Here is a 25,449-nt window from a genome sequence, read left to right as displayed (position 1 = left end):
TCTCAGATGAGCAGCCAGGCATTTAACTTCTCAGAAAAACATGACCTTCCAACCTTGGAAAGCACATCTACCACTGACTAAAAGAAATTAGATTCCTCTTAAGATGAGCAGTAAGCAAAAAATAAAAATTGATTTCATTGAAGAAAAACTTGGGAAACTAGTACATTTATTTCAAAGGGATTTATTTACACCGAGAATTTTCTACTTTATACCTTCTAAGACACAGTATTTTCATAGATATCAAAAATTACTCTTACAGAGTCTTAACCAACTTCTCTCCTTCCGATTCCCAACAGTATAAAAATAAAAATAAATCTGTGCTGTATGTCCTCTATCCTCTAAAATAAGGCACATAAATTCAATAAAAATTCTCATTTTAATAATGTTTCCTTTAAAAATCTATTAAATTGTCATATTTTTATTCATTGGCTCAGCATCGGCAATCTTCTTCAGGGATAGTCACATGACCTTTATTAATCTCATAGATGCTAGGGGAAAAAAGTCACAATAAAATGCCTATCCATTACGGCAAATGTTGATTTGTCCCTTATTTTATCAGCTGGAAAACTCTGAGCCTTTCAAATATAATAGAAATTGATATCTGTGACTCTGAAGCATGCCAGTTCCCAAAAGTACATTCTAAATAAGAAAGGACAATCTGGGTTCAATAATCACGATAAAATTAGCATAATAATACACCTCCTGGGGCAGTTGAAAAAAACTATGAAGGAGAGCATATAGGAACCGCCCAGCACAGTACCTGCTACAGAGACAGGAGGTTTTTCCTCCTTCAGTTAAGTCTGGCAGCTACATTTGGAGTGGTGGTTCTCCAGTTAATATTTTAACAGAATGTCACTTTTCCTGGTCAAGCTGGACCAAAAAACATTTCCTTTAATTGAATACTAACAACTTTTCCCAGTGTTACCTTCCAGTTCTGTCAGTGTGTTCCATAAGCTAGACTGACTGGAGAAACCAAGCTGTCCTCTATTACCCATCAGTCCCTTATGCATCAAAGCGCTCCGGGGAAGCGGACTTCGAAGCAGGACTGAAAACCCAGGCAGCTCCAGACACTCAGGCTCCAACCCTCCCTAGCCTGTCAGGGAAAGAAGTGTCCCTCCCATCTCGTCTGAAATGCAGCTCTGGGTACTTACTTACTTACATGGTTCTAAGATGGCAGCAATGCAGCCTGAGCTGCTGTAAAATCAAGCATTTGTTAAGAGTTCTGCCCATGAGAAAAAAGAAAAAAAAGAATTTTGCCCGTGAGACATTCTAATTGCTTGGGAGGAACAGTAAACTTGTGCTTGAAAGTTGTCCTTGTTTGGTTCTAAGCCTTAATTTTAAACTACTCTTTGAGCTCATGCACAAGCATGTGTGCGTGCGCGTGCACACACACACACACACACACACACACACACCCCTTTCTCAGCACAGCATTTTATAGGTCAACCATGAAGTTATCCTTACCATAGTTGTAATTGTTTCGGAAATAGGTCTTCTGTGTAGCTCTAATAGGCTTACATTTGCAGCGTTCTGAAAAATACAACATTTTAGCTATAAGCAAAAATTCACCATGAGCTCTCTTTTTAGTTGTTCACATTTCTTGGTAAGATTCAATCCAAATTTGGTGGTGAGGAGGCTCTTCACCATTCTATGTGTCTGATCTCTTTCTCCTGGGACTACATTCAAGCTTCTTCTATTTACCTAGCCTCTTATTTAATGTCAATATGTTCATAAGCTTCTCCTCTTCAACAAATCACCCAAATCCTGAGGAACTCCTATTCACTGCCATGCACGAAGAGGGCATGAACCCCGAATCCTGAAAGAGGTATGTTCAATGCCTATGGAAGTAGAATCAATGCCTACTGAAAGGCAACTTCCTGCTCATGCTCAGGTAACTGGTTTGCCTCTGCGGGGTCCCACCTGCTTTCATATATACTTTACAGATTACAGGTCATTTTTCTAAATACTAGTTCCTGATCTAAAAGCAACTCAATGAGATAAGTAGGTTTGATTACAACCCAGTGAACTTAGTAAAGTTCTTAAGAGCAGCCAAGAGTCCCATCTAGAGGCCGAATAACTGCTATTTAACTCAATGGTATTTTTATACTTATTGGAAGAAATTACTATATACATGATTTAAAATGAGAAGTTCCATGCTTTTTAAATCTGGTGAGTAGTGACAAGAGTACATTTTATATATAAGACAGGTTTATGTAAGTAAAGTTTGAATTGTCTCAAAATGTTTTATATATAGGATAAATCACTTAAAATCTTGGAAAGTGGATTACTTTACTGTTTATATATTAGTTGACAAATATATGTCATATATGCATCATAACCATGGTAAGTTGTTAGTCATTAAAGTCAATATAAAAGTAGAAAATAATACACAATTATTTCAGGAAGCATTTTAGTTTGTGTAAAGATTTCTTTAAAGTACTCTGCCTGAGAAAGCTTCATTAAACATAAATGGCATCTGTCTATGCTGTGACACAGAAAAAGGAAAAAAGAGCACATGAATCACAGAAAGTCAATAAAAGTATTTTGTTTAAGAAATGTTTTATGTTAGCATAGACCAATAAAAGGCAGAAGCTTTTGATGACCAGCTGATGTTTTCTAATCAAAATAAATTTTACTTGCAGTTGAACTTATAGATAACATGTTTTAAAGTAGCAGTCCCAAGGAGAGTATCAAGCACCATACTAGCAGTGTTTAAGTTCTAGAAATCACCACTGATGGGGATAAGTGCTATTCTACAAAGCAATAGTAGCAATGTCATTCTCATCCATGAGAGAGGTGAGGATTTTCTCACACTACACACAGCACTTCCCTTGTTCTGCAGATAATTTTTAACACACAATTTCTCTAGAATAAAGACCTCAAATAAATAAATTATGGGTAATTTCAATGTTGGTTGCTATTCTGAAGAAGTCTACTCCAATAATTACTTTCTTATTCGCAAAATATTTATATTCCCATTTGTCAAAAAAGGAAAGATATCTAGGTCTATTGTATAGTTGCTTTATTTTTAATGGAAATGTTACAGTTTTTTTAAGGAGATATTCTTTCCTTGCTGAAATATAGTTGGCACAGAATGTGACATTAGTTGCAGGTATACAACACAGTAATTGGACAAGTCTATACATTATGCCATGCTCACCGAAAGTATGGCTACCATCTGTCGCCACACGTAACTGTTAGAATACCATTGACCATATCCTATGTGTGCCTCTTATCACTGTGACATATTCATCCCATAATTGGAAGCCTATACCTCTCACTCCCCTTCATCCCTTTTGCCCATCCTCCCCACCTCATCCCCTCTGGCAATAACCAGCTTGTTATCTTTATTTATGGATCCATTTCTGCTCTGTTTTTTTTTCATTTGTTTTGTTTTTTAGATTCCACATGTAAGTGAACTCATATTTGTCTTTCTCAGTGTGACTTATTTCACTTAACATAATACCTTCTAGGTCCATCTATCTGGTCACAAATGACAAGATCTCATTCTTTTTTTGATCAAGTAATATTCCAGTGTGTGTGTGCGTACCGCATATTTATCCATTCATCTATCAGTGGACACTTAGGTTGCCTCCTTATTTAGCTGTTATGAATAATGCTGCAATAAACAAAGGGGCTCATATATCTTTTCAAATTAGTGTATTTGTTTTTTGGGGGTAAATACCCAGTAATGAAATTACTGGATCACGTGGTGTTTCTAATTTTTTTTTTAAGTAAGCGCTATACCCAATGTGAGGCTTGAACTCACAACCCTGAGATCAGGGTTTGCATGTTATATCAACTGAGCCAGCCAGGAGCCCCCCTATTTTTAATTTTTTTAGGAACCTCCATACTATTTTCCACAGTGGCTGCACCAATTTACATTCCCATGAACAGTTCACGAGGGTTCCTTTTTAAGGAGAGCTATTCTTGAGATGAGACCATTTCTGAAGCAATAACTGCTATGGTCTTTGATTTATTATTCTCACCCATATACACACGGGGATTTGTGCTTTTCTAGCATTTAAAAACAGATATTTCTTAAACATGATGCATATAGATAAACTATCTACATATTTATAATTCTTCAGAAATTTGCTCATACTCTAATAATAATTCTTGGCAAAACTACACCAACCATCACTGGATTGAGTCTAATATGATGTTGTTACCATACAACTTTACTTGAAGCATAAACAAACAGATTCCATAACCTTCCCAAGGAGATATTTTTCAAAAATCAAATCATAAAGTAATTTAGAAGATTTCAAGTAGGTATTTACATAACTATATATATACAACTACATATACAGAGCTAGGCCATTTCCTAATAGCTAAGGAGCAGAGCAATTATATTTTTGGAGTTAGATTTGATTCATTTACAGCGCACTTACCTCTGCTAGCCTCAGAGGTGGCAAAGCCTTATCATAAAAGTGACCCTTGCCATGCTTGGGTCCTTAGCTCTTGTTACAAACAAACATCTGCCTAGCTGAAGTAACTAGTAGCTCAACAAAATAACGGAATAAAAGGAGAAGTGGAAATTTATATCTACAAGGCTCAAATATGGAAAGACTTCCTTTCACTTATTTATGCTAACTCAAACCAAACATATTCATATGAGAACGTATTCATGAAAAATATATCTTAAATCAATTCTTCATCCTCTAACGTGCTTTCACTCACATCTACATATATATCCCCAAAAGCCCAAGAACTGGGAAAATGCAAAGAATCATGGAGGGATGTAGTACATGCATTATTCATTATGTTTTTGTCCCTGACACCTTAAATCAGATTGCAACAGCCTCCTTTTTTCCCCCTTCTTTTAGTATAAATAGTTAATTTCTCAGACTTTTTATGGAGCCAGAAATATTATCATCATTTCTACTTTAATTTGCTAATAATTTTGCTAGCAGTCTTCCTCTCCCAGCTTCCCAACTGCACAAGGTTTTTAAATTTTGCTTTCCACAGTGGCAAAATAAAATCTATTATTTACTGAGCTTTGCACAGAAACCATTAGATATTGATTTGCTTGCATTCCACTCTTGGGAAGAAAAGGTTGTAAAGGAACCGCCTTGGCATTTTTCTCTAAGGAAAAAAATACATGAATAAGTTAAAGGAGCAGGCTGCAACAAAATTAAGTGACAAAGAATTCTTTAAATGTGGGGAAGGTTTTATATGAACAATTCATTCTCCTCAACATCTAGGATGGAATGTAACATCCTGACTTGCGGAATAACATGGCGTTCTACATCCCACGAGCATCCATGGGTCTCCACCACAGGCAGGTCTCCCTCATGTTTTTGCTTGGTTCTCTCAGGCACTCTCCTAGAATCAATGATTTCCTACTTCTTTGCTAATGCAATTGAAGACTGTTCATCATCCTCAAACAAATAGGAGTTTATCACCCTCATACAAACATTAGTTTGCAAAATTAACATGGCTGAGCTCCACAGAATCTGGTCTGCAACTCAGAGGAGTGCCCCCCAGTGCACTGTCTCAACAATGAGGTTTCTTTTAAACATAATTCAGAGAGGAAAGCAATCCTTCTTTATTTGAATTTTTATTCATAAAAATTGGTTCATTTATTGATAATAGTATTTTTAAAGAGTCATATGGTTTCATAAGATCTAAAGAATTATAAGTATCTGATAAAACTGAAATCTGATTCTCAGTGGACCTTCACTACTTAGTACAATCTGCTTAAGTTCATACCTAAGGATGATACAACTTTCTAACCTTGACCTTTGCTTGAAATCGACTAATGCTGGGTCCAATCCAGAGCTAAAAGACTATAACTGACTTCCTTTGCCAGTTCTAAAGCCCCTATAGTTTTTCAGGTACCATGACTTTGGAATACTACTGTCTATAAGTTAGTATTTTTCTGCTTTTTCTAGGATACAACATCTTAGAGCTGTGTGCAGAATCTATTGTCAAAAAGTACATGGGGGGATGCCTGGGTGGCTCAGTTGGTTAAGCAGCTGCCTTCGGCTCAGGTCATGATCCCAGGGTCTTGGGATGGAGTCCCACATCGGGCTCCTTGCTCGGCAGGGAGCCTGCTTCTCCCTCTGCCTCTGCCTGCCTCTCTGTCTGCCTGTGTTCACACTCTCTGACAAATGAATAAATAAAAATCTTTAAATTAAAAAAAAAAAGTACATGGGGATTAAAGAAAATATAACTCTATTTGTTTTACAATTTCCACTGTAATTCTTTCAAGATTGACTCATTCTTATCAGATTAGAATTTAAGCAATTTTAATTTGTACCAAATGTATTATATGTTTTATATCTTGACATTTGGCCTTAGAAGCCCACTTGACTTCCTCCCTCCATTTTAAGAAAGAGGAGCAAACCACAACTTTTAAAACAGACAGAAAAAATAAATTTTTACAATTTGAATATCTATATTCTTAACTACGACTTCTTCACTGAGATCCAGGTCTATATTTGTAACCAACTATAAGAGGTGTCAGTAAATATGCCCTTAGGTAATTTCAGACATACTTTTCATAGAATTATTGGGAGAATTAAATGAGAGAATACACATAAAATACTTATCATGGTACCTGGTATACCTGCCCCATAAATGTCAGATTTAATCAAGATTCACTGGGATTTTTAATCCATTCTATATAAAGACCATCTAATGATAAGAGAAGCACCATTTATCTTATGTTCCTTGCCACCTACAGAACTGTGGTGTCCAAAATGAAGCAATCAGGCATTTCAACAGTACCAGATTCTGCTATTTTGACTCAGGTGGACCAAGGTAATTTCTGTCCTGATATAAGAAGTCCATTTGAATTGTCACGTACATATTCAAAATGGGAAGGATCAAACTTAGCAAGCCAAAATGATCACACATGTGGCCATTCTAATAAGTATTACAATGCAAGAGAATATGACAAAATGATTAAGGGCATGTGGGTTTGAATCCCAACTCTATTCCTTCCCAGTTGTGTGACCTTGGGCCAGTTACCTTTGGCAAAACTTATTTCTAAATGAATACTGTCTACCTCATAGGGTTATTGTTAAGAATTTAAAGAGTAATTCACTTAAGGAATTTGGCACAAAGCCTATTACTTAGTAAATCACTCACTGAATGTTAGCTCTTAGCAGTAGTGGTAATATATAAACAAACCAAAAAGATCCGAAGATATTTTATGCAAATTTAAAAGCAGTTGGTAAAACAGAAGAGACAATTTTCTTAAGAAAAATCATTTGCAAGTTGATTTTAAAATTAAAGTCAAAAGCTTATACTTAAAAGTTTTAAGTTTAAAGATAAAAATTTACTAAGTTTTTCCCTAGAGGTAGAAACTTTTATATGTATTATATTTAGTTGGGGGCAGGTAACTAGATTAAAAAAATAGAATTGAGAAATCATATTGGTATTGTGCTCCACAAAGGTACACTACTCCATAAAAAAGAATGAAATGAAACACAGAAATGGATAAATCTCAAAAGCATTACACAAAAACAAAAGTAGCCAATCACAAAAGAATATTGTACTATACAATTCCATTCACATGAACCTGAAAAACAGACATTAATCTATGGTGATAAAAATAACACTTACGCTTTGCCTCACAGTGGGGTGGGTGACTGGGCCCAAGGAAATTCTGAGGGGTGATGGAAATGTTCTTTATTTTGATCTGGGTGATAGCTACATAGGTGTATACATTTGCCAAAATTCATTGTGCCATACACTCAATTATGCATTTTACTGTAGGTGAATTACACATTGATAAAGTACCAATAACATAAAAATTCATGAGACATTCCTTTCATTTTTCCATAAACTGAAGTGTGCCATGACTTAGCAGCTGTTCATTACATGTTAAAATAATATTTATTTCCCAATCATAAGCATAAGGCAAAGAATCTGTTGGATTTTATTTTGGATAAGAGCAGTATGTGGAAAATGCAATGCAGCTGATGGTGAATGGAGGTAATATAATAAGGCTTTAAAAAGCAAAAATAACATTTGCTCAGTTTAGCTTAAAAAACAAACCTCAAATATTGTAATAAAGGTCTCTATTCATAGTAATTTGTACTTTGTAAAAGGGAACTGTTTAAGATTGAGAGGACTAACACTGTATTAATAAGAAAAGGAAATTTAGTTTATTCCTTTAGGATTTAAGGTCTTTGGAAATTTTTAAATAAACTGTCCTTCACAACATTTCTGGATCCAAGGGTCATTCAGGTCATACAAAATATAGATAGTCAATGAGATTTGCCCATTTTCTCTTGTGAGATCTGAAGTGTTATGTTCAACAATATATTCTAAAGTAGTCAATTAACAAAAATTGTTAATTAACATAAAGTGGGCTTCACAGTCTTTTAGAACATCATGTATCAGGGCTCCTGGGTGATTCAGTTAAATGTCTATCTTCAGCTCAAGTCATGATCTCAGGGTCCTGGGAGGGAACCTTGTGTCCGGGTTCCCTGCTCAGTGTGGAGCCTGACTCTCCTTCACACCTCTACCTGCCCACTCCCCAACGTGTGCTCTCTCACACGTTCACTCTCTCTTTCAAATAAATAAATAAAATCTTTTTTAAAAAATCAGGTATCTCTCTAGCCCTCTCAAGCATACACAAAAGAGGACAGAAAATGGAGGTGCAGTCACTGCTTACTTCCTCGCCCCATGCCCCAGGCATACAGAATGCCTGGCACGAGGAGGTGGCCGTTACATTTCTAATGAACAGTAGGGTGGATGGGCCAATAAGCTGAATATGAAGTTTCCATACTGGGGACCTGCGAAAACAATGGTGCTACATACCAAAAAAGAAAGTTGCAAAGAAGAAATCTATAATACAAAGATAGCTTTAATTATTAACCAGGTTGTATTTGAAGTACAATAGGTGACTGGGTAGAAGTGTTTACTGAAGGAGAAATGTGGTGCTCTACCCTTGACAGTGATAAGACCTGGAGTCATGAGAGTGATAACTAAGCCCATGTAGCTGGATGCAATCCAATGGGAAGAAACAATTGTAAGGAGAGAGGAGCAGAGGCCAAGCACAGAGCCTTGGAGGACGCCCACAGCTGGGGGACAGGAGAAGTGCAAGCATGATTTGGGTAACAGCTCGAGAAGAATGCTTAGGAATAAAAAAATGAGTCAAAATTGTCAAATACTGCAAAGTAATTTAAAAAAAAAAGAATGCATATACTTGTAAGCTATAGTAAAATTTTAAGTATACTACTTTTTACCTATCCTAATTTTTTTCCAATAAAGGGCAGAAGTTGCCCCCAAGTTAATTCAGCTGCTATAGTCAATAAACATTGGCACCAAAGAAAAAAATTAAATTCCTTCCCCAAATTAGGAGGAAGTCAAGGGGAGGAAAGAAGTTTGGAGAAGGCGAAAGAGAATGAATCTATACTACCCAAGCCAGGCCTAGGCCATCTCCCAAAGGGGGATGCTCCTCAGCCCCCGGAAGAGTTTCTCTGAAGCACCTCTAAAATAGAGGCAGGAAGATGTTAGTGAAATGTTTTAGAGCACCCAACTTACGCTGGGGATTCTGCTAATGTTGCCCTGATTTGAAAATATACCTGATGAAACCTCAGAGGTCAATACAGTGTGATTTTATATTTGGAAACAAAGCAGAAAAGTAATTTGATTATGCTTCTATGATTATTTAGTGTCAGAATTTACCAGCTATATCTCCTCCCTGGAAAAAATTGTGTTTTTAAAATACAAAAATTCATAAATTGGTCACCATCCCAAAGTAGAAAACTGAGAGAGTTCTTTTAATAAAAAATAGATCTTTTCGTTACACCATTCGAATACCTGCCTTCATTTTCTGTGTTGACTTGACAGACCAAATGATTCAGTGGAATAAAACTAAAATTGTTTTTCCCCAAACTCCACATTATGGAAACTAGAGGTGATGTACTCTTTATTAGGGCAGTGGGTTTACAATAATAAAACACACACACAAATTGGAAGCTGTTCAGACTAAGTCATTATCTCAAAAAGAAAGAAAGAAGGAAAGGAATGAAGGAAGGGAGAAAATTGTTAAACTTTCAGGCAAAGGATAAATTAACTGGAGTGAAAGAATTTCTTTTCCAAATTCCAGGCCAAACAGCTTGACACTTTTGAAAATGGGGTTATGTGGATTACAATGTTTTTGTACCTTCCTCATTCCCTATTTTATCAACCCAGCTGCTCCATTTTTCCAAAGCATAAAATTTTGAGTGTGAATAGTTTCTATCTATTTTCTTTACAGAATATGTGAATATGTCAGTGCACAAGCTGAATGAGCTTGGTTTTGCCTGTTTATTGGTTGGTTTTCATCGTTCCTATTATACCAGAGAACAAGAAAACATTTGTAAAAGGGGAACAGTAAACACTAAACCCAGGAAAGGACATTCATTCCAGGTAGTTTTACACATTGAACTGTTTGTGTAAATTATTTATAGTATTGTTGATGCCATCTTCTTTCATTGACACACTGAAGTACTATATTATTCTAACCATAACTTCTGGACAGTTTGATAGCCCATGCCTGCGCTTGACCAAAATGTTGACTTATCAATTGTACTACATAATTGTGGTTTGTTTTGATCAAATATAAAGTCGGAGTGGTCATTAAAATAGAACCATGGCTGGAGACCCATAATTTCCAGCTGATTTTATGATACTGCATGAACATTCTCAATTGCATCAAGAAGGTAATGAAATAATTCTAAACAAGTCATTTTCATTCACTTGTGTTTTTCACAATATAAATGTTTGTTGCGCACCTTTGGTAGACATTGCCTCTGGTCAAACTCTTGTCACTCTGACAAGATTCAGTGGAAATCAACAGTGAAAACTGTTTCAGTCTAATGAAAATTGATGTCTCAAACTTATTTACAATTCAATAAAATAAATATTCTACTTCCACATACAAGACACTTTACAAGACAGAGGCACCTGTGTGGTTCAGTCAGTTAAGCATCTGACTCTTGATTTTGGCTCAGGACATGATCTCAGGTTGTTTCGAAGGAATGATTCTTACAGAGAATGAGCAGGTAAGTGAACAATTAAAGTGATTCTTTTGGTATTAATATCCTGGTTTGTTTAAGCATTCATAGTTTAAAGATACAGGATTCTTAGTAGGAAAAAAATGATATTTTCCCTCTAAGTTTCCGTTTTCCCTTGAATTTGGAGAGAAGTTTGGAGTTAATGGTATTTAACAGAGTCAGGAGGAAAGTTGAAATTCAAAGTTGATTGTTGATTGGTCACTACAAATAAAACCAGACTGATTACTTTCTACTGGGAACTCTTGTTTCTCACTCTCAGATCTTCCCTTAAGCCCTCCCACCACCAGCATCTTCCACAGCCGAGAAAGAACCCTATTCTATATGACCTAATTCCTCCTGCTTTTCCTTCATTAAATATTTTTATCATGAGAGGGATTCAACACATTGGAAGACCATTAAATCTGGGGAGTTTGTGTGTGTGTGTGTGTGTCGGGGGGTGGGGGTAAAAGTATAATCATTATTTGTTTCTACTTTGAATGGCAGGTGTTGAGAACTCGAGGAGCTGTAAAGAAGGATAGAATGTGCTCAAGGAAGCTTGTCTAGTCCAAAAGGAAAGGATGCGTGGACTGGGGAGGCTAAATCAGAAGTGAAAGCAAATGTAGAAAAGAACTTCCCACTAATCTCAAGGCCATGGAGGGGAATGACCCCTCTCTCTCCCGTTCTCTCCCTCTCATATAAATAAATCTGAAAAAAAAAAAAAAAAAAGAAAGAAACCTGAAAGGCAGGACACGCAGACCCAAATCAGTGCAAATTCCTAGAGGAAAGTGAAATATAAAAGATATATAGTAACTAACTGTAGTTATAACCTTCTTGTAAAAGCAAATACAGCACTAATCATAGAAATAAAAACTAGAAACAACCCAAATATCCAAGAACATTAAAATAATGTGTGGTATATTCATATGATAAAATACTATACAACAATGAAAATCCAGAAGTACTACCATATACAGCATAATAAAGAGCAAAGGAAGCCACATACGCACATGTGCACATGTATGTATATATGTATATATATACATATATATATGTTATTCATAAAAGATCAAAATTAGGCAAAATTAATATATGCTATTAGAATTTCTGCTAGTAGTTACCTTTGGAAAGCAGAGTGGAAGGAGCAATTTGGAAAAGGCACAAGGAGGTTTCCGAGGTGCTAGTAATGGTATATAGCTTGATCTGTGTGGTCGTTACACAAGAGTGTTTACTTTGTGACAAGTCACTGAACTGCATGCTTATGATTTGTGGGAGTTTTTTGTACATACATCATACTTCATTTGAAAGCTTGTTTTATGGTAAGATGGAGTAACTAGCCTCCACCCTGTCTCCCCTGAACACAGTTACAGAATCCATGAAGCAACTACTTAAGGACTCCAAAAAGTAAATAGTAGCAGGAAGATTGGGGAAGAAGACCAATACTATCAAACTGGTAGTAGGCTCATCAGTTTTTCCCCTTTGGTATCCTCCAGCCTAGTTTCAACATAGCCCCATTGCTTGTAAGTGGCATGATACAAACAGAGTCCTTCAGGAAAAGCCCTCTAGTTCTGACTCAAAAAATAGAAAAAGGGTCTTCTAACACTCCATTCTCTTATACCCCATCCATCAAGCAATCCTGGGGCAGTGCTGACAATAGCTGCACCAAGGTAGGCCCTCAGGAGTCTAAACTGCTGATGCTGGAGAATCTTCCTTTCTGATTAGACATGTAGTGTCAAGAAACTGGGGCAAAATCTCATCACTTTGTGGGAGCACACCATCTGGCCTCAGATGCAGAGTCAGTCACACGAAATACATCAGAGAGTGAGATAAATAAATCTCCAGCTTTCTGGCCAAAAGACCAAAAAGAAGAGCCCCCAATGAACTGAAAAGTACTGAGAAGACCACAGAGAGGGAGGAGATGTGGAAAAAATTCCATAAAATTGTTTATTTACTGGTAGGTTCACCCCTGGGTATATATAAATCTGACACTAAACAGTATACTACAGACTTTGAAAACTAAACTATGGGATAGATCATTGCCTTGATCTCACACTGGCCACTGGGTAGGATACATATGCAGTGGACCTGAAAGGCATTGCAAAGATTGACAATGGAACTGATACTGAAAGCACAACCTAGAGAAGACAAGTCAGAATTTGCTGCTTTAATGCAGCAAGACTGATTCCTCCTAAAATAAAAATATCAACATTCTTCATAGAACTTTAAATAAGACCCCAATTCCTAGAACATGATAATCAAAATGACCAGGATGCAATAAATTACTCTGCATATGAAGAACCAGAAAAATCTCAATACGTACAGGGAAAAAATCAGATGACACAAATGTTAAAGTTATCCAACAATAATTTCAAGGCCGTTTCTATAAAAATTCCCCAAAAAGTAATAGTGAACACCCTTAAAATGAATGGAAAGATAGAAAGTCTCAAGAAAAAAATCCAAGATACAATGAAGAACCAGTTGGAAATTTTGAATGTTGAAAATTGCAATAACTGAAATAAAAAATTTACTGGATGGACTCCATAGCAGAACAGACATGATCAGGAAAAAGTCAACGAACTTGAAGACAGATCAAAAGAAATTATCTAATCTGAAGAAACAGAAAAGTTCGGGAGGGGAATGAACAGAACCTCTGAGACCTGTGGGGCAATAGCAAAAGCTCTAACGTTCACATCATCATAGACTTGGAAGTAGAAGAGAATGTGCTGTAAAAATAAATATTTGAAGAAATGGTTGCTGAAAGCCTCCTAAATTTGACAAATGCAAAAACTTATAGACTCAAGAAAATCAATTAACCCTAAAACAGGATAAATCTAAAGAAATCAAATGTCCAGACATAGCATAATCCAGCTACTAAAAACTAAAGACTGAAGAATTCTTGAAAGCAACCAGAGAAAATTGATGCATTACATATAGGGGAACAATGATTTGAATGACTACCAATTTTCCATGAGAAACACAGAGGACAGAAGTAAGTGGAATAACTTTTTTAAACACTGAATGAACTACCAACCCAGAATTCTATACAGTGAAAATGTCCTTCAGGAAAAGGTGAGAGGTAGATATTTTCAGATAAAGGAAAACTAAGAGAATTTATTGCCACCAGAACTGCTCTAGAAGAAGTGTTGAAGGACGCTCTTCAGGCAGAAGGAATACTAGAATTTGGGAAAAAAAAATAGAAATTAAAAATATCTGTGTAAACACAGTAAGCTATTCTCCTATTGAGTTGTTTAAAACATTTTTAATGTCAGGGTCCCTGGGTGGCTCAATTGATTAAGCATCTCCAACTCTTGGTTTCAGGTCAGGTCATGATCTCAGGGTCATAAGATCAAGCCCCCCATCAGGCTCCATGCTCAGCACAGAGCCTGCTTGAGATTCTGTCTCTCACTCTCCCTCTGGCCCTCCCCTTCCAAAAATAAATAAATATTTAAAAGAAGCATTTTTAATATCTGAAAGAAAAACATACAAGTATATATATTCTCAATGTGATATATCCGTATGTTGTATACATGTATTTGAGAGAGAGAGAGAGAGACTTTCACGTAATCCAAAATAAATTAGGAAATAGAAAACAGGAATGAAAAAGAGAAGGAACAAACAGAAAACAAATAATAAAATGGTATATCTAAATACAAACATATCAGTAATGACATTAGATGTAAATGGTCTCAACACATCAATCAAACGACAAAGACTGGTAAAATGGACAAAAGAAACCAATACCAACCAAAAAATGACCCAATTATACCAGGTCTACAAAAAATTTACTTAAAAATTAGTAATATAAGTATATTAAAAGTAAAAGGATAAAGATTACCTTGCAAATACTGATCAAAAGAAAACTGAAGTTAATTAATATAACTATTAATTACAATATAGCATAAAATTATTATAAACTAATTATTATTAATATTAATAAAGAAAATAGACTTCAGAGCAGAAAAAATTACCAGACATAAAGAGGGACATCACATGATGAAGGGGCAATTCCCCAATTAGACATAAAAATACTAATTGTGGAGGCACCAAATAACAGAGTTTTAGAATACATGAAACAAACCAGACAGTCTTGAAAAGAGAAATAGTAAAGATTACAATATTTGAACACTTAAATATTAATCTCAAAGTAATCAACAGATCTAGTACACAGAAAATGGGCAAGAATATAAAAGTACTAAACAACAGTATTAACTAAACTAATTGACATTTAAAGAACATTCCACCTGGGATGCCTGGGTGGCTCAGTCAGTTAAGCATCTGCCTTTGGCTCAGGTCATGATCCCAGGGTCCAGTGATCAAGCCCCACATTGGGCTCCTTGCTCAGCAGTGAGCCTGTTTCTCTCTCTCCTCCCTGTTTGTGCTCTCTCACTACCTCTGTATCGCTCTCTCTCCCCAAATAAATAAATAAATAAATAAAAGAACATTCTACCCAACAACTGCAGAATATATATATATATATTTTTTCCCAAGTGCAAATAAAACATTCACCAAGATAAATCATATCCTGGGCCATAGAATAAACCTTAACAAATTTAAAAGAATCAAGACTATACAAAGTATGTTCTCTAGTCATAGGGGAATTAGAATAAAATATAACAACTTAAAGTAAACAGAAAAATCTCCAAATAGCAAATTTAACAGCATAATCTTAAGTAATTCATGAGTCAAAGCGGTTGTCTCAAGGGAAATTATAAAATATTTTACACTGAAGAAAAATTAAAATAAAACCTATCAAACTCTGTAAAAAGCAAATAAAGCCATCCTTAGATGGATACTTATAGCATCAAATTACTATACTAGAAAAGAAGAAAAGTCTCAAATCATAATCTAATCTTCCACCTTAAGGGGGAAAAAAAGACAGCAAAATAAATCCTACACAAGCAGAGGAAAGAAATACTGAGTGGAAATCAATAAAATTGAAAAGAGAAACAACGGAGAAAATCAAAGGAACCAAAAGATCATTCTTTATATCCAGAATACAGCAGTACTTTAATAGGTGTGAGCTACCACTCCACACCTATTAAAATAGCTAGGATTAAGAAAATAATAACCTGAAAATACTACAGGCCAGAAAGGATGCACAGCAACTGGAACTCTTACATATCACTACTGTAAAATTGAACAACCATTTTGGAAAGAATTTGGCTGTTTTTTACAAAGTTAAACACACCTTTACCATATAATCCCAGTAATTCTATTCCTAGATATCTGCCCTAGAGATATGAAGACTTGTGTTTATACAAAAACCTTTACACAAATGTTTACAGTAGGTCTACCCATGTCTGACAAAAACTAGAACCAGCCCAACAATCCTTTAAGACATGTTGGCTAAACAAATAGTAATGGACCCAAGGCATAAAATACTTGGCAATTAAAACAAATCAATATTGCTACATGAACCAACAACTTGGATAAAGCTCAAAGGCGTTGTGATAAGTAAAATAAACCAAACTCAAAAGGTTACATACTCTACCATTCATTTATAAGATCATCTCAAAAACACAAAGCTAGAGAAGGGAATAGATCAGCGATGACCAGTGGTTAAGGGTGAGAGGAGCTTGCCATTATGAAGAGATAGCATGAGGAAGTTTCTTTTGAGGAGATATAACTGTTCTGTATCTTTATCACGGTAGTGGTTACACAAGTCTATCCATGCATTAAAATCCACAGAACTGATAAAATCCACACAATTTTTAATGACCAAGAGAAAATGCCAATTTTATTATATGCTAAATTTTAAAATAAAATAAAAATGTTTAACTTTACTTTTAAAACACAGGACACAAATGTACCCATATAAGAGTTAAGTATCTAGGTTACAAAGACTAACTTGAGCACAAATGAAAACTGGGAAGATAGTGATATACTCACCACTGCTGGCTCCTCTACAGTTTCCATTACTAGAATCCATAGGAAAATCTGAAAGGTGATAGAATAAAGAAAGAATTATAATTTATTCATTATTATTTCAAAATTTCCCATACAAAAATCTAATTCAGTCATAAATTTAATTTGAGTAAGAGCCCAGTAATCTCAAGGAAGTGGATTCTTATTAGTGCCATGACCTTCGCACTCTATTACTTATAGATCAAATAAAGACAAGATCTATCCTTTTGTGTGACTGAGAGATGATACACTTTCTTGAATCCTCAACAACTGTGCCTAAAATTTCAGGATTTAATAAGTTTTTGAGTCTCATGAAATTTCTGACCCAATAAAATCCACATACATATTAAACATTTACGTAACACTTGCGTCTTAACTAAAAAAGCCAATACATCTCTTCAATAAATAGACATATCACACATGACTAGCATATATTTAAATTCTTAGTGCATCAGGAAAACATTCAGAACACATTCTCATGCCCTTTTTTACCTATAAACTAAACAGTTCTTCAGCAGAAAGCAAGCTTACCATGCAAGGACCACTCAAGCCAGTGCGGTTAATAGACATGGGTGGAAATGGCCAATGACTCCACCTTAATCCCAGAAAATGGTAATGATACACAGTAAACAGTACTTATAAAAAGTTCTGTGTTCTAGTTAAGAATACAGCCCCTAGTGAATAAGAGTGCCTCAGCAAAACACCATGGTGAATTTGCTGCACACCACTATATACTCTTATTGATATTTCAACTCCATACTTTTATGTTTTAATTTTGTACTAACATTTTACGTTTAATGAGTTTAGTATCCATTTATCCTAACAGAAAGTAACGTTCTTCCTCTGTCCTTTTTCCTTATAGGCTGTATCATGAATAAATTAAAAAGGAGTAGCTAAATATCATTTTAGGACAATAGCACTCAAATTATAATTAATGAATTACTTTCTCAGGCTTAGTAATCATCATCTGGGATTTGATCCTTTTTTTTTTTTAATCTCTTTTTAACTTTTATTCATCTGGTATTTAAAAAGCTATATACAAGGAAAGATAGTAACCACCAAAAAAACAACCAGGCAACAAATACTTGATTCTAAAACATTAGGTTCTACTCAGTCATATACTATTAATTTTATGACTTTTATTCTATTCAAAGACTTTATTCATGACAAATGTAACCGAGTGTTAAAGTAACATGCCAGTGGTTTTATTCCTGAGTCCAATAATCATGATAACACACATTTGATCTATACAAAAATGATCTCTCCGGGGCGCCAGGGTGGTTCAGTCCGTTAAGCAGCCAACTCTTGATTTTGGCTCAGGTCATCATCTCAGGGTCACGAGATCCAGCCCTGCCTGGGGCTCCATGCTCATCAGGGAGCCTGCTTGAGAATCCCTCTCCCTCTGCCTCTGTTCCTTCCCTGCTCATGCACACACACACTCTCTCTCTCTCTCTTTCAAATAAATCTTTTTTAAAAAATGAGCTTTCTATAAATGAAGAAATATTAATCCGCATGTAAAGTAACTGTTAAGTGTTGAAGAGTTTAAATAAAAATGAAAAATTAATCTCTTCTCCTGGGTCGGGGGGAACCCTTGATACAGCTGAACCTAGGAAAGTAGTTTTCTTCTTTCATTATTATTCACAGGAAAATGTTTCTGTTTTTAAAAGTGCTTAGAAATCAGTTGTTAGAATTCAAAGAAGAAAAAAAAATGTTGTCTGGTCATAAATAATCCAAGAAAAATTGTTTTCAGAAAATTCAACTTAGGAATTCCAACAAAATCATCCTACATTAAAATCCTACATTCTACATTAAAAGGCATTAGTAGGTTTTATGCCCCAAGTTTTTTTTTTTTTTAAATATTTTATTTATTTGACAGACAGAGATCACAAGTAGGCAGGGAGGCAGACAGAGAGAGAGAAAGAGAGGAGGAAGCAGGCTCCCTGCCGAGCAGAGAACCCGATGCAGGACTTGATCCCAGGACCCTGAGATCATGACCTGAGCCAAAGGCAGAGGCTTAACCCACTGAGCCACCCAGGTGCCGCCCCAAGGATTTCTAGTAGGAGTCATAGAAGTTTCCTAAAGGAGCTGGGGAAGGCTGGTTCCACATAGAAAATAACATGTGTAAGAAGTATGGAAAGAAACTACAGTACTCACCAAGGGACCTGCAAGTCTTCCAGAGTGGCTAAAATAGAAGTGTGAGCAGGAAGAAATGAAGCTAGAGGGGTAGGAGGGGACGAGGTCATGAAGGATTTTAAGCAACAGATCTGCAGTTCAGAAAGATCATCCTGTTGGAATATGGAGGGGCAGTACTGAGGGTAAGCAAGCCAGTTATTCTCCTGTGGCCGTAATACGCGTGAGACATGTTGAGATCCGAACTAAGAGAGTAACATCAGAGAAGGAGGGGAGAAAATTGGATTCAGAGTAGATCCAGTAACATTTGATATCTACTGAATGCAGGGCAGGGACGGGTAAAGAATAAGGTAGAATCAGGGTGCCTGGGGGGTTCAGTCAGTTAAGCGTCTGCCTTCGGATCAGGTCATGATCTTGGGGTCCTGGGATCGAGCTGCGTATTGGGCTCCATGTTCCGCACGGAGTCTGCTTCTCCTTCTTCCTCTGCTCCTCCCCCTGCTCATGTTCTCTCTCCCTCAAATAAATAAATAAAATCATAAAAAAAAAAAAAATAGGGTAAAATCAAGGCTGACTCCCAGGCCTGGAGCATGCGTATGGGGCCTCATAACCATATAAAAAATACTAGAAAAGAATAGGCAGATGAGGTAAGGAAATGAGGAGTTCACTTTGTGGCATGATGAGATTGAGGGGCTCTGGGTTAGCTGTGAGAGTCTGGAATGCACTGTTATCTCAAAAGGGCAGTGAAGTATTTATCTCTTATCTCTTGGAATCCCTGTCCAGGGCTGTCTTTTATTCTCTTAAACTACACATAAGTGGGCTTTCAAAAGACAATGGACAAAATGTGATCCTTTAACTGAAATCTGATAGTCAAAGGACACAGATTCTTCCTTAAGTTATGAATCACCTCTTTCTTCATGAGACGGGAAGTGTAGTGGAGAACGGATTCTGGCTTGAACCTTTCCTCTTTTCTTTTTTTTTTTTTAATTTTATTTATTTATTTGAGAGAGATGACAAGTAGGCAGAGAGGCAGGCAGAGAGAGAGGGGGAAGCAGGCTCCCCGCTGAGCAGAGACCCCGATGTGGGGCTCGATCCCAGGACCCTGAGATCATGACCTGGGCCAAAGGCAGAGGCTTAACACACTGAGCCACCCAGGCGCCCCTGAACCTTTCCTCTTAATAAGCTTCATGAACTTGCACAAGTCACTTACATGCCTCAGCTTCCTTTTCTTCAAAATGGAAATAATAGTACCTTCCATGGAATTACAATAAGTTGATACGCATAACACACTTAGAACAGCAGACCAAATATGTTTGCTTATTCTGTTGCTGCCAAAGACCCCTCTCCTGAGAGGACACGTCCTCTCCCCTGTTTTTGCTAAGCACTTACCCTCTGCTTTGCCATTTCTTAGTCACTTCACATGAATAGTTCTTTTGTTCTTCTGTTCCCAGGGTCAATCTCCAATGACTCGCTCAAGGCCTAACCTTAATGGCAAAGCTGGAATTCCAACTAAGGGCCTCTACCTCTAAAACTGGGAAGCTGCAGAAACAGACCCAGTTCTTAATTATTCAAAACGGTCTCTTCTTTCTATACGCCTCATGGAAAGACAAAGGCCAAACAGAAGGGAGTCAATAATGCTATTTATAGCAACAACTATTTGGAAGTTTGATAGGAATGAAATAGAAAATGAATTATTAAAATCAGATTTGGGGACTACGCAAGATTCTGTTACCACTAATTCCGTTAGCTATAATGAAATACCAGAGCTCTCGGAGATACTCTTGTCCCTACCCCAGCCAGAGAATCTTTCAATATTTTATGGAATGACCGGTCCTCAGAAATGTGTTCTCTCCAGCCTTAATCTAAAATTTCCATTTCTCCTTTCCATTCCATTTTCCTCCTATCACACTAAATAATTCTTCCTTCTTGGTATTTGGCCCCTCAAATATTTGTAGACCAGGCCTAAAGAAAAGGCTGCCTGTTCCTCAGAGCACAGAGAAGTGACTCCACGGCAGCGCCTGCATGGGAAAGCTGGCGTGGGGCAGGCGGGCAAGAGACCGCCGGGAGACGTGTTGAGCAAGAGCCGGGGTGACAAGCTACCACTGCCACGGAAACCAACAACGACTGAGCATTGATTATGAAGCCCTTGGCATGACGAGCCATGGGCGTTGAATAAATAGCTGGTGAATATCATACCATAAGTTTTCTTAAATTCTTGATCTCTCCGTTTCCAAGATAAACTATTTGTCACTAACAGACATCCCTCAGACTCCTTCTTTCTTCCTGGTGCTCCCAAAGGAATTTATTCTTGAGCCTGAGGTCCAAGTCCATTTGCAGAAAGTGCAATATTAAGCTTATGTGTTCAGAAGGAAAATCTGCTTTTCCACTTGGTTCCTGGTGTGCAGCTTGGTTTCCGGAGCTGAAGTGATCAAAGTTCTAAGCTGTATCTGCACTGACCAGCATCCCATTTCAAAAAAAGGAAAGCTCATTTTGATAGAACGACGATTATCATGGCGGAAGAGCAGCACAGTCTGTTAGGGACTATGTCCCAGGTACTATGCTGCTTCATTTCATCCTCAGCATGCCCCGGGGATGTAGAGGCAGGCTGTCTCCACAGTACAGCCCAGAAAACTTTCAATCAGAGCTTACAGAATTTCCCCATAACAACACTTGAGAGGAGGCAGAGTCCAGATTCAATGCCTGGTCTGCTGGGCTCCCAGCCCACACTCCTGACTTGCCACACGATACTGAATACTGGACCAGAGGTCTTCATTCAGATAAAGCAGTTGTGCGTGAAGCCACAGCTCTACAGTAAATAAACAATGTGGGAAAAGGAACAAATGTAATGTGAATTTGTTGGTAATGGTCAGGATTGGAGACTTTTTTTTTTAACGTATGTTGGCCTTAGTATTTTGAAAGCAAAAAGTAGTTTGAAGCACTACTCCATTCCAATAGACTCTGCTTTGTAAATGGGCCTAAACTTGTTTGTGGCATCATACTGAGCTAGGAGGGAACAGACCCATGTGAATGGTAGGATTTCAAAATCCTCTTGGCATCAAAGGAATGTGAAGCGTGGCCCCTTTTATTCAGGGAGACCTCATTTTTGTATTCAGCTGGGTTCTAATCATAAAACATAAGTGATTCTGTTTATACCTAAAGGGAGAAAAAAAGGGCTTCATGAACTATCATATCCCACTGAACCAAAGAGTATATTGCATCGTAAATTAAACTGGCCACATATGGTACTTACTAAGTAATTCCAGGTGCCTGACAGTTTGACCCAGGATAGGGAATGCAATTTTCAGCAAGCTGGCCTCGGAAGCCAGGAGACCCTTGGGGTTAGAATCCACCTCTCCGTTCCCCATCCCCACCTCCCCTGCGGCTCCCTCCTGCCACCAGTGTCTCTGACTCACACTGAAGCTTTGTGGTAAAGGGAGATGGTCACAAAAATACGGTTCCCACTGCCACCTAACCCTCCATATTTTTCTAGCAAGGATGCTGTCAACAAAGCAGATATTATGGCATTTTAAAGCAGCTCAGAAACCAGGTCCCACAGACTGACAAATTGTTTCCATGCATGGCCTATTTGAGTGTTTCAATGAGGCAATTGTTCTGCATTTGGTCCCCAGTGATAGGTAATTCAGGGACACTTAAGAAAACTGCTTCCCATCCATACTGACCATGGGTTTTGAAAGCTGTTACCCTTGCCAAACCTCTTTCACTTGAGGTCCATTTCTGAGAGAGGTTTCAGAGCAAGTCTTTTCCTTTAAGGGGAGGAAAGCATTTCAGAGTGAGCCATAGTCACCTCATTCCTAGTCCTTGGCCTGAGCGAAGCCCCAGCATTTAACTGATTCTAAGTGTCTGGCAAACCAGGGCAACAACTGACCAGGCTCTTCCAGATTCTGCACAGCCTGTGACGTTAGTGAGTAAAAAGGCTCAAGAGCACGCTCTTAGCCCAAAGATTAATAAGAAATACATTCCTTTCTGCATATAGTATACAGCCAGTTCTTAGTTCTTGATTAAAATCAAGAAGACAATAGGTCTATATAAGACCTAGAGGATGATCGAAAAGCTGCTGGAATCTTTCTGTTCAGTGTCGGTTTTGCAGCTATTTGTACTTTTTGCCTCTTCACTCACTTTCCATTAAGAGGGTCAAGGTGCACAGAAAGCAATGTTTCCAAGTCAATTCTCTTGACAACCAAGAACTATTACCTAGAAATGGACTAAGGGTGCGAGCATAGGCTGGACAAGCTGAGAGGCAGAAGGAAAAAACTGCTGCCCAGGAAACGAACAGAGAAGGCAATCAAGTCATCGCATCTAGTAACAGAGTTCCTCTGGGGAGGGGATGAAAAAGGACCAACCACAAAAAATATGAAATTATATGAAGGGTGAAATTTGAGTTCAGGGGTAATTGGTAAGAGTGATATTGAGTGAGAATTAAATGAACTATAGTGAACAGTGAACTAGGTGTAGCTGAGGTCTTCAGAGTTATGAGTGTCATAATTAGACCAAACACTAGTGAGAAAACAACTTGTGACTGATTCTATTAAATGTAGAACTGCAATCAAGCTTTCCGGTACGGAAAGATTAAGATAGATGTGTGCTTGATGCACGCACAGAACAAAGGGCATGATTTAAGGTATTAAAGGCATATTTGCAGAGCATAACAATGGGATAAGGAGTGAGATTAAAAATAACATTACATGAGTGAATGATGATAGCACGCCTTAAATATAACTCCTTTCATCCATATGTCACTTACAAAAGGACTTGAAGGCATGTGGGAATGTGAAAAGAGCCCAGCAATTTCCCTTCGCCAGCTCTGTGGCTGGGAGCAAGTCACAGAAGCTAATTAGCAGTGCATAGCAATGTTTCACAGCTGTTTCAGTCTGGAATAGAAGAACAATTTATCTCATTGAAAGGAGAGGGAAATTTAAGGTGAAGGTAATTGCTCCAATTGGACTTTGAGCAAACACATACCACTAACATCTGTGGGTTAGAGTAAGGTTACTTAAATTATCTAGGCATTTCTAATGATTAGAAGAAAATGGTGCTTCAGTTTTCTGTTTTCGCCACAATCTTGACAAGCAGCTAAAACAGTAAAGCTATGGAAAAGGGAGAATTGAGAATGCAAGAGAATCCGGGAAGAAAGTGCAGTGCCTGTAAACAAACTAAGACAGTAAGGAAGGAGCATCACTCATCCAAGATGTGGCAACGAGGACACGTAAAGGATGGAAAGTGCAGGGTCAGTGTTGACAAGTGTGACCAGAGTGGAATGAAAGATTACCTACTGGCATGGAGCTGGAAGAGAGAAGAAAGAAGTGGTGCCCCACAGAGGAGTCATTAAGAGAAGGGACCCCAAGAAAACAGGCAGAGTTAGAAAGCCAAAGGCAAGTAACAAAAACTCAAGAGAAGAGAGGAGCCGGGTGGCTGGAGGTCAGGAGAGAGGCTGGGCCAGGTCAGGACTCACCCGCTCCGTCCGCGGTGACGATAGCCTCGGGAGAGATGCACACGCCACGGTCATAAACAGGCAGCTCCTCGCAGGCCAGACTCTCGGGCCACGAGTGACGGTACTTGATAAGGATAGGCTCGCAGCCCTGCCGGGCCCGCTCGCACACGGACTTGCAGGGCTTGATGGGCTCGTGCTGGAAGTCAATGGTGCAGATGGGCGCGTACATGGCACAGAGGAAGAAGAGCAGATCCGGACTGCAGTGGGTGCCCAGCAGACCTTCGAACTGCTCGATGGCCAGAATGGCGTTCGCTTGGGTGCTGTGGTGCAGGTGGTTGGGCATCTTGGTCATGTTCCAGGGCAGGGACTTGCACAGGGGGATGCGGACGGGCTCACAGGCTGCAGCCCGAGCTCCGGGCACCCAGAGCAGGCAAAGCGCGGCCAGGGCGAGCAGCCCGGCCCGCAGCAGCAGCATCCCTCCAGGACTGCCACAGACCATGATCCCGGCAGGACGGGGCAGGGTGGAGCAGTGCCGAGCACGCCGAGAGGCCCGCTCCGCCGTCCCCTCTTACCCCCTGCAAGTGGACACAATGGTCTGGGAGCTTCTCCTCCCCCGACGATCTCAGTTTCCTTGGATCAAATTCCCCCAATGGGGTCCCACGAGCTCCGCCGACCTCCTGCCGCCGCCGCCCCTGCAGCTCTGGCTGTTCTTTCCCGACGTCTAAGCCTTCTGGGGCAGCAGCATCTATTTATTCCCTGCTCCCTCTGGCAGAAGCGCCAGACTTCGCAGATGAATCCGATTAGAGGAAAACAAGAGGAAGCGAGGGAGAAATAAAAACAAAAGTAGAATTCAGCGGAGGCCCTTGGAGCTCTGGACCGTCACGTCCCCTGGATTACGAAAAGGTGCTAACAGAAGCATGAAATTCTCCTACGGGGGGGGGGGGGGGCGGGGGATGGAGAGGAAAACAGAGG

General features: G+C 38.4%; 1 protein-coding gene across 1 annotated transcript in view; it reads right to left on the bottom strand.

Moving 5' to 3' along the window:
* The window catches only part of FRZB (frizzled related protein), a 32,829-nt gene extending 7,628 nt beyond the window's left edge, over positions 1 to 25,201 (bottom strand). The window contains exons 1-3 of the mRNA XM_080799115.1: positions 24,499 to 25,201; positions 16,887 to 16,934; positions 1,465 to 1,530 (exon numbers count right to left, since the gene is read on the bottom strand). Coding sequence (XP_080655241.1) covers positions 1,465 to 1,530; positions 16,887 to 16,934; positions 24,499 to 24,976 — 592 coding nt within the window. The 5' untranslated portion in view covers positions 24,977 to 25,201. The remainder of the gene's footprint in view (positions 1 to 1,464; positions 1,531 to 16,886; positions 16,935 to 24,498) is intronic.
* Between the last annotated feature and the right edge of the window lie 248 nt (positions 25,202 to 25,449).

Source organism: Martes martes, assembly GCF_963455335.1.
Source record: "Martes martes genome assembly, chromosome: 3".
Taxonomy (NCBI): domain Eukaryota; kingdom Metazoa; phylum Chordata; class Mammalia; order Carnivora; family Mustelidae; genus Martes; species Martes martes.
This window is presented reverse-complemented; position numbering and strand designations above follow the sequence as displayed.